The following is a 16,388-nucleotide window of genomic DNA, read 5'->3' on the forward strand; positions in this document are numbered from 1 at the left end:
ATATATATAATCTCACTTGGAGGAGTATTTGATGTCTATGTGGCCAGATAGTTTGAATGGTTCTAACAGGGCATATTTTATGCTTTTAGAGAATTTATTTTTATTGGTTATTTTATTTATTTACATTTCAAATTTTATCCCCTTCCTGGTTTTCCCTCTGCAACCCCCCTATCCCATCCCCCTCCCCCAGCTTCTATGAGGATGCTCCCACACCCACCCACCTACTCCTACCTCCCCACCCTGGCATTCCCCTGCACTGGGGCATCAAACCTTCACAGGGTCAAGGGTTTCTCCTCCCATTGAGTCCCCAAAAGGCCATCCTCTGCTACATATGCAGCTGGAGCCATGGGTACTCTTGGTGGTTTAGTCATTGGGAGCTCTGGGGGATCTGATTGGTTGATATTGTTCTTCCTCTGGGATTGCAAACCTCTTCAGCTCCTTCAGTCCTTCCACTAACTTAGCACTCTGGGTCCCCATGCGAAGTCCAATGGTTGGCTGCAAGCATCCACATCTGTATTGATCAATCTCTGGCAGAGCCTCTAAAGAGACAGCTATATCAGGCTCCTGTCAGGAAGCACTTGTTGGCATAGGCAATAGTGCCTGGATTTCGTGTCTGCAGATGGTATGGATCCCTAGGTGGAACAGTCTCTGCTCCACTCTTTGTCCCTGCATTTCCTTTAGACAGGAGCAATTCTGGGTTAATATTTTTGAGATGGGTGGCTGGCCCCATCTCTCAACCGGGGCTGTGTGTAACCTCTGGATATGGTCTCTACAGGTTCTCTCTTCCCGTTTTGGGGTATTTCAGGTAATGTCATCCCCGTTGTGTCCTGCGAAGCTCCTTGCTTTCCTGGCAGATATGGTTTCTTTGCAGAGTCCTGGCTTTCCTTCACCTCACTGTGTTGACCAAGGTGGCTTCAAACTCATTGATCCACCTGCCTCTCTGCCTGCTGAGTGCTAGGATTAAATGGCATAAAGCATGCAAAGGTTTTTAATATTTATTTATTTTTATTTTTATTTTATTTTTTAAATTATTTTATTAGATATTTTCTTCATTTACATTTCAAATGCTATCCCAAATGTCCCCTATACCCCCCACCCTGCTCCCCTGCCCACCTACTCCCACTTCTTGGCCCTGGCATTCCCCTATATGGGATATATAAAGTTTGCAAGACCAAGGGCCATCTCTTCTCAATGATGGCTGACTAGGCCATCTTCTGCTATATATATGCAGCTAGAGACACAAGCTCTGGGGGTACTGATTAGTTTATATTGTTGTTTCACCTATAGGGTTGCAGACCCCTTCAGTTCCTTGGGTAATTTCTCTAGTTCCTCCATTGGGGTCTCTGTCAGTCAACCTTTAATTCAGGGTCTCTCCTTAGAATGTGAGTCACTAAGAAAGGCTGTCATTTTTTTTTTGTTTCCCTAGTAATAACAATGTTTTCACACTTATAGCAGGCATTACCAGGATTTATCTACAGTACTCCATGTTGTAGTAACAGAACTTCATCCAATGAGCATTAAGAAGAGCTTCATATCAATGATTTTTAAAGAAGTGTACTTTGAAATTTGCCAACACATATTTTGTCAGAATGCTTAAATATATTTTTTCAAGGGAGTATCATGAACAGAAATAACTTTACATGAAACAGCATAGGGATATATTAAAAACAAGGGAGGCAAAGATGATCAATGTTTTAGAACTCCATGTATTCAATTCCTGGCACTGACGTGGTTGATCACAAGCATCTGTAGCTCGAGCTGCAGGGACTTTGACACTCTCTACTGGTCTCTATGAATACCAGACATGCAGATGGTATACTGCCATATATGCAGACACAATATCTATGTATGTAAAATAAAATAAAAATGAGAAATTTTAAAATATGATTAAATACAATTAAAAACAAATACAGTCTTCATTTGGGTTCAAAATTTTTAATCATTTTCAATAGTTCTTGATAATTTACCTCTTTTATTCATTCTGTGAGCTAACCTAAGATATCAAACAGTAACATAAAAATAAAAGCAATAGCTTTAATAAAACTAAGCAATAAAACATGACTTACAGATCTGTGACATACTGAAGTCACGTTTTACCTAATGTATTCAGGAAGTAAATAAAAAAAGTGCTCTAGTGGAAGATATATACACACTCCAATCATATTGCTCTAGACATTCCTGTTAATTTACATTTTCAACGAATAATAAATAATACTTTAATGTGTCCTCATTTGTAAAACCTGCAATGATTTTCAATTTTCTGTCAAATACCAATATCTCTTCAATTATAGATCAAACCCATAGATCCCTTTCCATTCCATGCTAGAATGTATAAATTCATGCTATAAATTCATGATTGCATTGGACCTGTTCTGTCCAGACAACTATTTCTAACAATGATTTTTCTATCTTCTCTGGCTGTAACTATCTTTATCTCTCATCCATCTTCTATGATGCTCCCTGAGCCTTGTTGGTCCAGGGAATATTCGGTCGAGTGGTCAACTGACATTCTCTGGCCATTGATCAATTGTGAGTTTACCTGTGAATCCACCACACACAGGAACAGTGTTGAAGTTTAAGAGTTTGTCTAATGTTCACATAATGAGATATAAGTTAGGAGGGGTTGTAATACTAAGTATATTTAATACAATAATAGGAATAGATTCAGCCCTGGGACTTCTAGGCTCCCCAACCTTCATATCATGGTTTTATACTCTTAATATATAACTAGAACAAAATTAATTGAACTCATACTGTAATAAGTGAGAAACATTACTTTACATTTTAATGAAAGTATTCTAATGCAACAAAGAAACCAACTTTCTTCTGTGTTTTTTTTAAGTAGTACAGTTTAAAATCAGCAATATTTCCAATATAACTGTGAATGGCAAAATGGCAAAAACAACAACAACAACAACAACAACAAAAAAACAAAAAACCTAACTAAAATGTTCTAATGGAAGTGATGAGGCCTCTTCAAGTTATAAAACAAACCTTCTTCTTCTTCTTCTTCTTCTTCTTCTTCTTCTTCTTCTTCTTCTTCTTCTTCTTCTTCTTCTTCTTCTTCTTTTGTTTTGTTTGTTTGAGACAGGGTTTCTCTGTATAGCCCTGGCTGGCCTGGAACTCACTTTGTAGACCAGGCTGGCCTCGAATTCAGAAATCACCTACCTCTGCCTCCCAAGTGCTGGGATTAAAGGCATGTGCCACCTCCATCCGGCAAACAAACTTTTTTTTGGATGAAAAATATTAAATGTTTTATGAGTATTATATCTAATTACTAGATTTTACACTTCTAAAAATTTAATGTTTTTAAACATTAGTTGTCTTTATCATTTAGTTATTTTATTTTCTGTTTTTTTCATAATGAGACATTATGAAATGTGATCATGTCTAGTGAGTACATTCCAGCTTCCTCAGTGTTCTCCTACTCAACCCTCCTTTCATAGCTATGTCATGACTCCATTTCTTATCCCAGATATCCCCACTTCTACTTTCTTACTGTATGCATGTGAAAAACTTTATGGACTTAAAAAAGAATTCAGGGAACATGAATGCTAGGGCATACTAATATGTCCCTCAGAGACATTTATATTTCTATATGAATTTTAAAGTATTTTGTTAAAGTTTGTTTCTGTGAATAGTGACATTGGAATTTTGGGGGGATAATATTCAGTCAATAGATTGATTTTAATGATGGCCACTTTCATAATTTTATTTCTCCTATCTTTGGCATGAACAATTGTTCTGTCTTTCTGTGTGTTTATTTATTTATTTTTTTTTTAGTTTCATTCTACAGTGTTTAAAGATTTCTTTGTTCCGGTCATTCTTTTCCTCAGTATTTTAGTTCCATTTCTACTAATTAGGCTAACATACCAGTAAAAGCAATGTAAGGAAGAAAGGGCGTGCCTTGGCAGAAAGGTTGAGCAGCTGGAGTGCAATGTGTTACTGAAACATGGCAACAGTGTGTGAGTGGTCAGACTACAGTTAGAGAAAGGAGGGACTGAACAAGAAATGTGTCTGGTCACCCAAGCAACCAATTATCTTCTAATGGCTCTCAAAGAGTGCCTCCAGCTGTGCTCAAACAGGAGAGCCTTTGAGCATTTGCAATTCTTAGCACATTACACCCTTGTACTCCATAAGCCTGTGGCCATCCCAAGGTACTAATTGCATTCAGTCCAACTTCAAAAGCACCTGAAGCCCATAACTTCTCTGTCCTTCTCAATTTCAAAGTCAGAATTGTCTTCTGTAACACAAAGAAGTTTTTAATTTTGAAACCTTATAACATCAAAATGTGAATTCCATGGTGCTGGCAAACAATGGAGTAGAATAAACATACACTTAACAAAAAATTATAATTTATAAATTAGGGGAATAGCAAAGGCCAATCAGACAAATGAATAAAAGATAAATCAAATTCTATTATCTTGGTTTTGTGATAAAGCTATCTGACTAGCAAAGGACTAAAAGAGACTTACCATTCCAGATCTACTGCTGCACCACAGATGTTCTCTCTGTTGCTGGATCCACATCTTGTAGCTTATGTTTGACAGTCTTAAGATGTTCTTACTGAAAGACCAGTGCAGACTTCTTGAGCTCTTCTTTCTGTTATTTGCTTTGATGTTATCCTTCTCTCTCACTGGAAGCAGAGAGTTTTCCAAACATACTGTGCAGACTCTGGATGTTTCCTCTTTATTCATGAAGATTCTACTTGCTCTTAAATTTACAGATTTGCCTATAGGTGAAACAACAATAAGAACAGAGCTTGTGTCTCTACCTGCATATATAGCAGAAGATATCCTAGTCGGCATCACTGGGAAGAAAGGGCCCTTGGTCTTGCAAACTTTATATGCCCCAGTACAGGGGAACGCCAGGGCCAAGAAGTGGGAGGGGGTTGGTAGGGGAGCAGGGCAGAGGGAGGGTAAAGGGAACTTTCAGAATAGCATTTGAAATGTAAATAAAGAAAATATCTAATAAAAAATTATAGATTCGCAAGTGTTTCTCCCCTATCTTATGTCTATTATAGAAATCTCCAACCCCACTTATTCCCTGGAGATTTTAGCACCATGGCTGCCTTTAGTGTAGCGGGCAACCCTCGTTTTATTCAATCTTAAAACATTTTCTTTTATTTCTTTATTGTTCTCCTAAGGTTAGACGTCTTCATATCCCTAGTGCTGCCTGGCCCCAGCTATGGGGTAGAGACAAGTAGGACGAAACACTCAGTAGTGAGAATGGCTTTGAGCCAGGCTGTTTTATTAACATATTTCATCCTTTAGATTCTAAAATGAGGGATTCTCAAACTATTTACATTGACTTAATTCAACCTTTCAGTTATAGAAATAAAGTTATACTCTTAAAGAAGATATATTATAATATTTTTATGGCATAGGTTATAAAATTCTTCTTAGAGCACTTAAAACCTTTATAAACTTTAAATTTTGTTAGACACTTCATGCTCAAACATTTGATGTTTAATGACTGTATTTTTAACAGAATGTTATAAAATCTTCAATTAACTTACATTCTTCATTCAAAATTACTCAAAACCACAACTAAGCTGAGTTATGTTGGATATGATAAGGAAAGCTGACATATACTCTGATCTTTAATAGCCAAGAGTTCAATGAAATGCAAGGCACATGTTTATCTTTGCAACATCTTCTGTTACATAAAACATAGGCATGATATATATCAAGTATATATGCCTATGATATATTATAAAAACCTATAATAGGAAATATAAAAAATCTATCTGTAATATGAGAACAAAGTCTCTTGGCTATAGAATAGCAAAATTAAAAAACCAACAAGTTTTTGAATATCTTCTCTATTTTCTGTACTTTTAACCTGCTTTCTTACAACACTGAGAAAATTCTTTGAAAATAGTAATGAATGTCTAAATTAAAACTTAGAATTTGTTCTCTATGTCATCATCAAAGCTTGTCAAGTTCTAAAAGAATTTTTAATAAATCCATGACAAAATAAACATACACAAAGGAAATGAAGTTGAATAAAGTACTAAATAATGAGTCAAAAACTAAGGCTACTTTGAATCTATTAGGACAACCCTTTAAAGCTAGTATACATACTGTCAAGTATAATAAACTTCATGTCAAGGTAATCCAGTGTTTTAGTAATGGATGTCTTCTACAATAGGAATATATGACATGTTTAAAACAAATTGAATTGAATTCCTTTTTTCTTTGCTCTGACCTTCGAATTGGTTGAAGTACAAGTACAATCATGGAATTACTTAGGGAAGACATTGGTTTGCGTGTCTAATTTCTAAGTTTCTTAGAGTTGGATTGAAGTAAATAGGAGATGAAACACAGAAACTGCTGCTTGCTTCCCTTGCTGGATTTGAATAGTAAGCTATAAGACAATATAGCAACTTAAGGTTTTATGTGTAAACATTTTGGTATTTTCATTTATAATAAAACTTCACTTGTATAGAAATAGTATGAAAATATCAATAAAAGAAAACTTGTGACAGAATCCTGCTATGCAATTCATATTCTTCCCTTGAACCTAATTAATTATTAAATTGGTTTTATTAAACTGTTGTAGAACAATGCATAATAAATATTTTTATAAGAATATTATATAAACTAACATATGTACTCTACTTAATTCCTACCTTTGTGTGGTAAAATCCAATATAATGTTGTCTTCTGCAGTTATTTAGTTTGCATTAAAAGGGTCTGTTGTGGTCGAGGAATCACTTCACAAACCACATAAACAACAATATCAGTCAGAGTTGGATGGTTTATTGAAAGCACACCTTTGTACTTGTCAGACCAGGGGCTTGTCAGACCGTAGTTCATTAAACATTTCTCACAACAGACTTTTTATAGGGAAAAAGAGGTTCAAATATTTAAAAGGCAAGGAGGGTAGCAATATTACAGTTTGGCTTATTCGATAAGGTATTATCAACTCACCCTTAAGCTGACTGGTCCCAAGTAAGGTAAGAAGGATGGTGGGCAGGTAGTGAACAGAGGGATTGCAGAACATTTGGATAGCAGAGCATGAGCCTTATAATCATAACTTCTAGCTTACAGGTAGCATTCTTCCAAGTCAGCTACAAAAACCACAAAGAGATAATATGCAGGTGCAGGAAGTTCTACCTGGTTGTCAGTTCTGACTCAAACCATAACAGTTCATATTGATCTTTGATTTCATGTGTCCTACATAAATCTTTGTGAAATTACCTAAGACTAGCAAACTTCATACAGGACATTCAGAACATAAAGAATAAAACAGGCTATGTTGTGAGCATGTCCTTGTTCTAAACCAAGTCATCTCTCTGTGTAAATGACTGGCAGGCATATTAAAGCAACACTATAAAATTGCTAGTAGGCACAGAATAAAATGGCTATATATGTGCTGGGAATGGGGTGCGTTAAAGACCATAACATGTCTTTAATCTATAATTTTAACAGTTTGTATTTAGGGTAAGTGATGTATTTGGACCTCACTTGGTAAATGTGATCTGATATTCCTATGTGATAGAATTTTTAATGAAATTATGTCACTATAAAATTATTAAAAATGACAATATTAATTTCAAATAACTGACTTGATGATTTTTTTTTCCATTCCAGTTTACTAAACAATTAAATCACTGTTAACTTGTAAAGGAGTTTGTTCATGACCTTGAATTCGTGGCAGTCATCAAATCACAATATTATCATATAAATGTGTATGCATGTTTATGTCTACATTGAAAATACAAATTGTAAATAAATAAAACCATTGCATCAAAGTAAATTGGTAGCATGGAAACTAATAAAGATTTAGTCTTTATAGTTACTATTGTACACCCTTGAAAATATAAAGTAATTTTGTGCAATATGAAAAATGTATTAAATTCATTGTTTAGTCATTGACGTCTAAAGATATATTTACATAAAAATCATACACAAGATGAATATTAAAATCTAACCAGGCTTCCTCAATAGTTTTATAAAACTTATTTTCAAAAGAGTAATCATTATTAAGTGATTTCATGTTGCCTTTGGCTTATCATGAGCAGAGATCCAATAGTAGCTTAGCTATGGGGTTAACCACCAATGATGTGTTTTTATCATTTATTTAAAGTATGTCAACAAAGATAATAAAAGCTAATTTTTAAATCTTCATTAAAGGATTTTTAACATGTTCTCATATTCACAGAATTCTTCCTAAATTCCTTTCAGCTGTTTTCTGGTAGTGGTTTGCATAACTGCCTTTATTTATATAAGGAGGAATCCAAAGCTTGGAAAAATGAGAAACTTATAAGTATGTGATGCAATAGTGCTTTCTGTTTTCTGATGCTGTAGATTGCAGTCTGAAGCAGTAATTTGTCACTAGAGCAGGGATAGGTGAGTTTTGTCATTCAGCTGGCATAGTAACATGGATCTGTAGAATTTATTGCCACATGCTTTTCTTAGCTGTGAGAAGAATTTAAATGAGATGTGATGTCTTATCTCAAGTGAACTTCTTCTACTCATCTTTATAGAAATTTGGGTTTTGGATCATGTACAGCAATTCAAAGCGGTTTCATAGGATTTTAATGGTGAAACTTCACCTTTATGCTAATCTATGATATATTAAAAGAATCATCTATATCTTTCATTTTTTGCCTCATAGTAACTATGGAAAAACTTTCAATTTTCGTTTTTGGTAATAATATGCTTTTATACATAAAAAGATGTATAATTTTATAATGTCATATAAAATTCTTGGACTATTTTAAAGTATGTAATTAGAAATATGTATGAGTCACACACTTCATTCCTGTAGATAATACAATATGCAATTTATTTCCTATGGGACTCAGATTTCTCCTTATACTGCTGTGATTGTATAATCTTTCCATATTTCACTACAGATATAGGGTCATTGGCTTATTTCTATTAATAGCACCTCAATATTTCTGTTTCTTTCCCCATGTCCCCCCCTCCTCCCAATCACTACCCACAAATCATTGCCAAGAAAAGTGGTCTATCTTGCAATTTTATCTTATAAAATAACAACTAACAAAGATTCTTAAAAGTCACACATGTATAATACCTCTAATTTGTTAAAATATTACCTGCAAAAAGATAAGTAACTACCTTTTCTGAAGAGATGATTTCAAAATTATTCATAGTAAGTACTTTAAAGTGTGTCTCTATGAAAGCAAAGTGTTTGGAGTCATCCAATTAAAGTTTTAATGTAAATGCCAAGTAGTATCACATTGAACATTTACATAACCCTTCTCTAATAAAAATACAATAGTTTTCTTTTAACAATGGGATTGACTATGACTGACTTTCTGGTAAAGTATAGTTCAGGATATGATAATATTTACTTTTTCCCCTACAGTGAATTGGAAACTATATTAAAAACAAGTTACCATTGTCTTTCTAAAGTAAGTTTGAAAAATAATTAATTTTTTAACATATCCTCCTTTAAAATATGGTTTAGTAGTCTGACAATGGGTCCCAACAATGAAGGAATTACATTGCCACTCACCATTCCATATTTTCTTTACCTATATTTGAGTGTATGTTTGAGTGTATATTTCATTAGAAATTACTTTAAGGGCTGGTGAGATGGCTCAGTGGTTAAGAGCACTGACTGCTCTTCCAAAGGTCCTGAGTTCAAATCCCAGCAACCACATGGTGGCTCACAACCATCTGCAATGAGATCTGACGCCCTCTTCTGGAGTGTCTGAAGACAGCTACAGTGTGCACTTACATATAATAATAAATAAATCTTAAAAAAAAAAGAAATTATTTTAAAATGGTTCTTTATATTTTGATATTTTACTATGTGGAGATTTTATGGAGGTTTTTTTTTTTTTTCTTTTTTAAGACACACTTTTTAATGGCCTTGGCCTAGGCGCCATCATTGGCCTTGGAGTCGCTGCCCTTTTGCTAATCCTTGTGGTAACAGACGTCAGCTGCTTCTTCATTCGACAATGTGGGTTACTAATGTGCATCACCAGGAGAATGTGCGGGAAAAAGAGTGGTTCCAGTGGAAAAAGTAAAGAACTTGAAGAAGGAAAAGCAGCTTACCTGTAAGTACTAGACAGCAGCACCATCTCCTGTGAGTGGAGCACAAGGAAAACTTGCGTGCATTGTGTAGAGCTGTCTTCTAAGCCATATCAGGTGCTTAACTATAATGCACTGCAAATATTATCGTTTATGCTTGCCTTCAATCTCTACTGTATACACACACACACACACACACACACACATATATATATATGCGCATGTGGTACACATACATAATAGTTGGCTATCTCCCAATGATTTTAATATTATGGGAGTAATGATTTCAAAAAACAATCTTGTTCAAGTTTCTCATCAATATGATATTTTTATTATTTAAGTTTTATATTTTCCTTATTTATTCTCAGAATGTGAATTATACTTTAATTTCTAAGAATACATATTGATTTTCCCTAATTTCTATATTATACAAATGGATGAGTCCATGATACACATTATCGTTTACTCCGTTTATTATTTGTTTGTGAAACTTGTGGACATTATTTATACAGTTATATTATAGTCTTAAATATTTATTCAATAGTTCATCATGGAAATTTATAATTTCTTTTATCATTAAATTTTTTAGCTGATACTTTGGTAGTATTCAGTTTACTACTGTGAAATCACAAGTCAAGATTTTTGTTTTTCTATTTAAGTATTATGGATTTGATGGGATATTACCATGGGAAAGAAGCTTGAGTGATTATATCAGTTCAAAACACTCCAAAATAAAAGCACTCTACATTTATTTTCTGTTATTTTCAAATTATATTGACTATATATTATTTTCTATTTATCCTCATAATTATCTGGAATTTTTTGAATGTCAAATGTTGTCATGCAGGAGGATACAAATTTAGATTTTAATGTGCTAAAATTTTATAATTTTAAAATTTTGACTCTGCTTGATCTATAATAGTTCATCAATAAGCTTTTTATAACACCACAGAACTGCTCTATTTCTGCTTATTTAAACTTACTATGCCCTTAACCTTGGGATGCTGATTCTTCTTGGGAGTTTCACTTTTAAATTAGGTTAACATAGCAGCATTGCTAATTAAAACTGACACATGTTGTTAACCAAAAATGCGGTGGCTTGAATAATCTTGGCCAATGGAGTAGCACTCTAGTGAGGTGTAGGCTTGGTGGAGTGGTGTGTACTTTTTGCAGGATGTGTGTCACTGTTGGGTTTAGCTTTGTGACTACCCCACCTAGGCTGCTACAGAGTCTTCTCCTGTCTGCAGTTGTATCAAGATACGGAACTCTTACTTTTTCTCCAGTACCAATTCTGCCTAGATACTACCATGTTTTGTGCCATGATACCAATGGAATGAACCTCTGAGGCTGGCAGCCAGCCCCAAATAAATGTTGGCCTTTATAATAGCTCCCTTAGTCATGCTGTCTCTTCACAACAATGGAAACCCTAACTAAAACAAAAGTTGGCACTAGGGACTGGGGTATTACTGTGATAGGACTGACCATCCTTTTGTTTGTAGGCATGTGGACTATAGGACTCTGTAAAGCATTGAGATGATTTAAGTGGGGCTTAATGGGCCATATAGGTTGAAGCATGGAAGGCACTGTAGCTCAGTTAAATAGTGAATGATGGGGACCTAGATCAAATGTTTTCAAATGAGAAGAATTTTAGTAAGCAGGCTAGAGACTGATTTGTCATACTGTGTTGAAGAACAGGGCTGATTTTTGACCTTGAATGAAGAGTCTACCTGGGGCTAAGTTAAAGAGATTTCGATTAATTGCATCGACAAAAGAAGTCTCAGAAAAGTACAGCATAGATTTTGTCCTCTATACACTCATGGAGATTGTTTTATTAAGAGTAGCAAACTTAGTAAAAATAATACAAAGTTATGGTTCAAGTAATAAAAGGGTGCCAGGAAGTACAATGGAGCTAATTCCTGTGTTCATGGAGATAAAGAGATTAAGGGAGTTGTGATTTTGGGCCAGATCCCACCCAGCTAAGCTTATAGTTTATGTGTCTTTCATTGAACACAGAGTATCATGTTAGGCATTATTATTACTTGGTTATTGTTTTCATTTGGAATTTTATCTGGAATAAAGTATGATTCAGATATAAAGGACAATGCTTTTGATCTGGATATTGAGGAATAGTGGCCATGAAAAGATTAGGCCAAAGTATGGTAGTACATGCCTTTGATCCCAGAAGACAAAGGCAAGCAGATCTCTGAGTTCAAGGCCAGTTTGGTATAGTGAAACTTACAAGTAGAGACAAGCTTAAGTACAAGCATGTTAATATATGCCAATAATCCCTTTATTCAGTAGACAGAGCCCTCCATATCTCTGAGTCCAACATCAGTCTATACAACAAGATCCTGGGTGGCACAACTTAGGTAGCGAAAGAATTGAAAATAGAAACTGGTGATAGTGTAATAGAACAAAGGGACAATGTTCCAGTTCCAGGATGCAGCAGTGCTTGGCAGCTTTGGCCACGTGGCTCTGGTTTTAGTCAAGAGTATAAGAGACTACTGGGACAATTGATGCTGATTAGCTGGAACTAAGAAATTAGATGTGATTAAGAAGAGACCAGTATCAGTAAGGTGAGATCTTCTGGGAAGTGCTTTCTGTGAGCACAAAGAAGCTGTGTTCCATAGATAACTAAGGTTGTACTTCATGCTCCAACTGGACTTTTTTTTTTTTTTTTGACTTTTTAATGTGTAAGAACCACTAAGGTGGTACTGGTATTAAAGTAATTAAGGGATCATGTAGAGCAGCTGAGGCTAGGCACTGTGAAAGAGCAGTGAAGGCTATTGGTGAAGGTATGGCCACAGTTGCACCTGAGGGCCCAGGACTAAAGGGGTCATTCAAAGAAGTTGAGGCTTGGCATCATGAAGAAAGCTTATTAGAGGGTATTGATAAAGCCTAGCTGCAGCAGAAGACTCAAGCTAACTGGAGATGTTAGTACTATGAGATGATTCCTAAGAACAGCAGCAGCAATGACTTGGAGTCAACCAGAGCCTAGAGTGCTACAGAGGGCAGAGCTGGAGAAGTAAAACAGGCCCTTTGGAGGAAACCAGAAGATCATATGTGCATACCAGACACTGGGACAAGAAAGGATAAATCTGAAGTTGTCGTGAATATCACAAGATACTAGAGATGTGGAACTACAGGATACCTGCTGGAAAAAGTAAATAATGGAGAATGCACCAGCCTAGGAGAGTCAAGTTTGTTGTAATCAACAAAGATGAAAAAGTTGGATGTATGAGGAGTGCTTTTACATTAGAAATGCAAATAAAGAGATTGGAGCTTGCCCAGCTTGCTTTTGGTCCTGCTTTGGTCCAAAATGTCATCACTATGACAATTTGGAATGGAATTGTATGTCATGTGATGTTGAAAGCATGTCATCTCCTTCATGATTTTGATTTCATAGGGAATTGCAGGTAAGCAATTGGATGTATCTCAGAAGAGACTTTGAACTTTTAATATTGTTGAGACTTTTAGACTATGGGACTTCCAAAATTGGACTAATGTATTTTGCAGTTTGGTGTTTTATGGCTTCTCTCTGAAGTGCTCTGTTTTCCCTCAAATGAACTATGGCAATCTATTCTAATCTGCTGTCTCCTTATTCTCCTGTTGCAACTTGATGCTAAACTGAATGGATGGAATTCAACGGAACTGACTGACTGAACTTAATGAATGAACTCATGAACAAACTTAATTCAACTATACTGAAGCTGCTCTCTCTCTATCTCTCTATGATGTCCCAAAGCAGCTACTCTTTTCTGCCTGTTCTTTTGAGAGTTGGGTATATTTTACCTCTGACTCATTCTGTCAAATCTTTGATTTGTCACTTTACCTATATCTCAATTAAGCATCACTTTCAAATATTGCTGACTCCTTCTACATCCTAAGTTTACCTTCATTTTTAGAAATTAAAGCTACATACTAAGGGTGTGTTTGTATTTCAGCCAGATCACAGAGAACTAGGTATTTTGGTTTAAGTTAAAATTTGTAGAGAGTTATGAAGATCTGTTGATGTGATGATCCTTCACATATGCCATCCTGATCATTTGTCCTTCAGCAAATGTCCATTTAGCATCAATATTTTCCAATCTGCCAGTCTGATGAATGCTTTATCTATTTTCAGCCAGTTTGTTGAGCTATTCCTATGCAGGTAGAAGGGGCATCAGCTTCCTTCATCCTCTGCATTTCTATCTTTCTTGGGTCTGAGTCATCACTTCTTCCTGGCAAATCTCCTGCCTGGCTCTACCTCAGAATTCTTTCTCCCTCCTGTATGTCTCACTGTCCATTTCCTATCTAATCCACAGGCTGCAGGCTTTTAATTGACAGGTGGTACATCCATACAATACACATGATATTCTCTTTACATGTTTCAGATCAGTTCATTATTAATTTAATGGAACCCATAGTGTTTCATCACCCATGGAAATGTAAACAAAACCTCTTCCCTAACTAACATATTCCATGATATTTATTCTGATGTTAAAACATCTTTGAAATGTACAAGTTGATCTAAAAATTCATCATTTTTCTACAATTTAATATCTTTAAGATAATCTTATTCTCCCTTTCTGTTTATCAATGTATAATTAGATCTTTATGAATCCACATAAAATCTACAGACTTTCAGACACTTGTATTTCACGCCAGAGAACCAGGGAATTTGTGGGTTTGTAAATTTTGTGAAGTTCATGATTTCTACTGTTTCCAATGTTGTACATTATTCAATCTTTAAAAATATGTTATGCTTATTTTTTTTCTAACTAGGCAAGAGAATCTTCAAATTCTAAACATTAAATGAAATATTTTAATTTTTAGTACTTAGATTTTATTGGTTAAGTGACTTTTCCAATATAATTTTCTTTGTATTCTCAAACATGACTGTCATCTGTAGTCTAAATTGGCTTCAAATTTACAATCTTCCTGACTTGCTCCTGGGTGCTAGACTTAGAATGTTTGGTACCATTTCTAACACCAAAACAAACAAACAAACGACCTATCCCCCCAAATTAAAATAATTGTAATCAAAAGAGACTACATTGCTTCATTCTAGTTCCTTAGAAAAAAAATCACAGAGGTATCAATTTAAAAGGAAAAATGATCAATGTCTGATTTACTGGAAAGTGTCAGATATGAACATATGTGTTTGTGTGTGTGTGTGTGTGTGTGTGTGTGTGTGTGTGTGTATGTGTATGCATACATGAGTATATTTGACACAGAGAAATTAAATAATTTTCTATATCATTTTTAGGAAAGATGGATCAAAAGAACCAATAGTGGAAATGAGAACAGAAGATGAAAGAATCACTAATCATGAAGATGGGAGTCCAGTAAATGAGCCAAATGAAACCACACCTCTAACAGAACCTGAGTATGTAGCTACACATGTTTGCATTTGGGGATAAGTAACAGTAAAGTGGTAAAACATTTTCAGTAATTACGATATCAATAATATCATTTTATTAAAGGAAATATTTTGGGTTTTTAAATTAAACTTCATTTAACTCTAAAAGTCCATTTTAAGAGATTTTCCTTGAAAGTGTAATTTCTTACATTTTAAAATATAACTAAATAATACTGAAATATATATGGGGCACAAAATCCTTTGCCTCATTAAATATTGATATACATTGCAACATGCCTAGATTATTAAATAAATCATTTTTCTCATGATAATTTTAATATGTTCTTTGATAGTTTCACAAACAAATCTTCTGTATTCTAATTACTCTCTACTGTCTCTCATCTTATTCCTAGACTTGTCAATCTCTCTCCCCTCTATAACTACTTTTTGTGCATCTATGGCTCTATTTTGTTTTCTGATTGATCGAGTTTTTAACATGTGCCTTCTTGTGAGCCTGCATTTGACTCTCCATTGGACTTTGATGGCCTTATCAATGAGTATACAACAGAATATAATGACAGATTTTGCCCCATAATCCATCAGTACTTAATAGTTCATCAGGAGAATATATGGCGGGTTAAAGTATGCCTCTGATCCATGACAGACTCATGATGGGCTCAAAATTGTGATGGACCAGGCAAGATAGCTCTTTTTTATCAAATCACATTACCAATGATCAAACTGCCAAAAGAAAACATTTCATAGAAATTCAATTTTTGTATTAATATTCATTTCACTCCTCTTGTGTTATTTTCTATGTGTCTTTGAATGGTTGATATTAATGTCCTTTGGGGGGCAATAGTTTTAATTACTGCTTATTGGCAGCATTTAGGAAAGCTATGAATCTCTGAATTAATTAAGACTCATGTAGCCAGTTGTGGTGGTGCATGCCTTTAATCCCAGCACTTGGGAGGCAGAGGCAGGTGAATTTCTGAGTTCGAGGCCAGCCTGGTCTACAGAGTGAGTTCCAGGAC

At 34.9% G+C, this 16,388-nt stretch overlaps 1 protein-coding gene across 1 annotated transcript in view; it reads left to right on the forward strand.

Moving 5' to 3' along the window:
* Ncam2 (neural cell adhesion molecule 2) overlaps positions 1-16,388 on the forward strand; it is a 419,526-nt gene that overhangs the window by 400,349 nt on the left and 2,789 nt on the right. The window contains exons 16-17 of the mRNA XM_021209390.2: positions 9,835-10,039; positions 15,262-15,381. Coding sequence (XP_021065049.1) covers positions 9,835-10,039; positions 15,262-15,381 — 325 coding nt within the window. The remainder of the gene's footprint in view (positions 1-9,834; positions 10,040-15,261; positions 15,382-16,388) is intronic.

This window comes from Mus pahari, chromosome 12 (assembly GCF_900095145.1).
Source record: "Mus pahari chromosome 12, PAHARI_EIJ_v1.1, whole genome shotgun sequence".
NCBI lineage: Eukaryota > Metazoa > Chordata > Mammalia > Rodentia > Muridae > Mus > Mus pahari.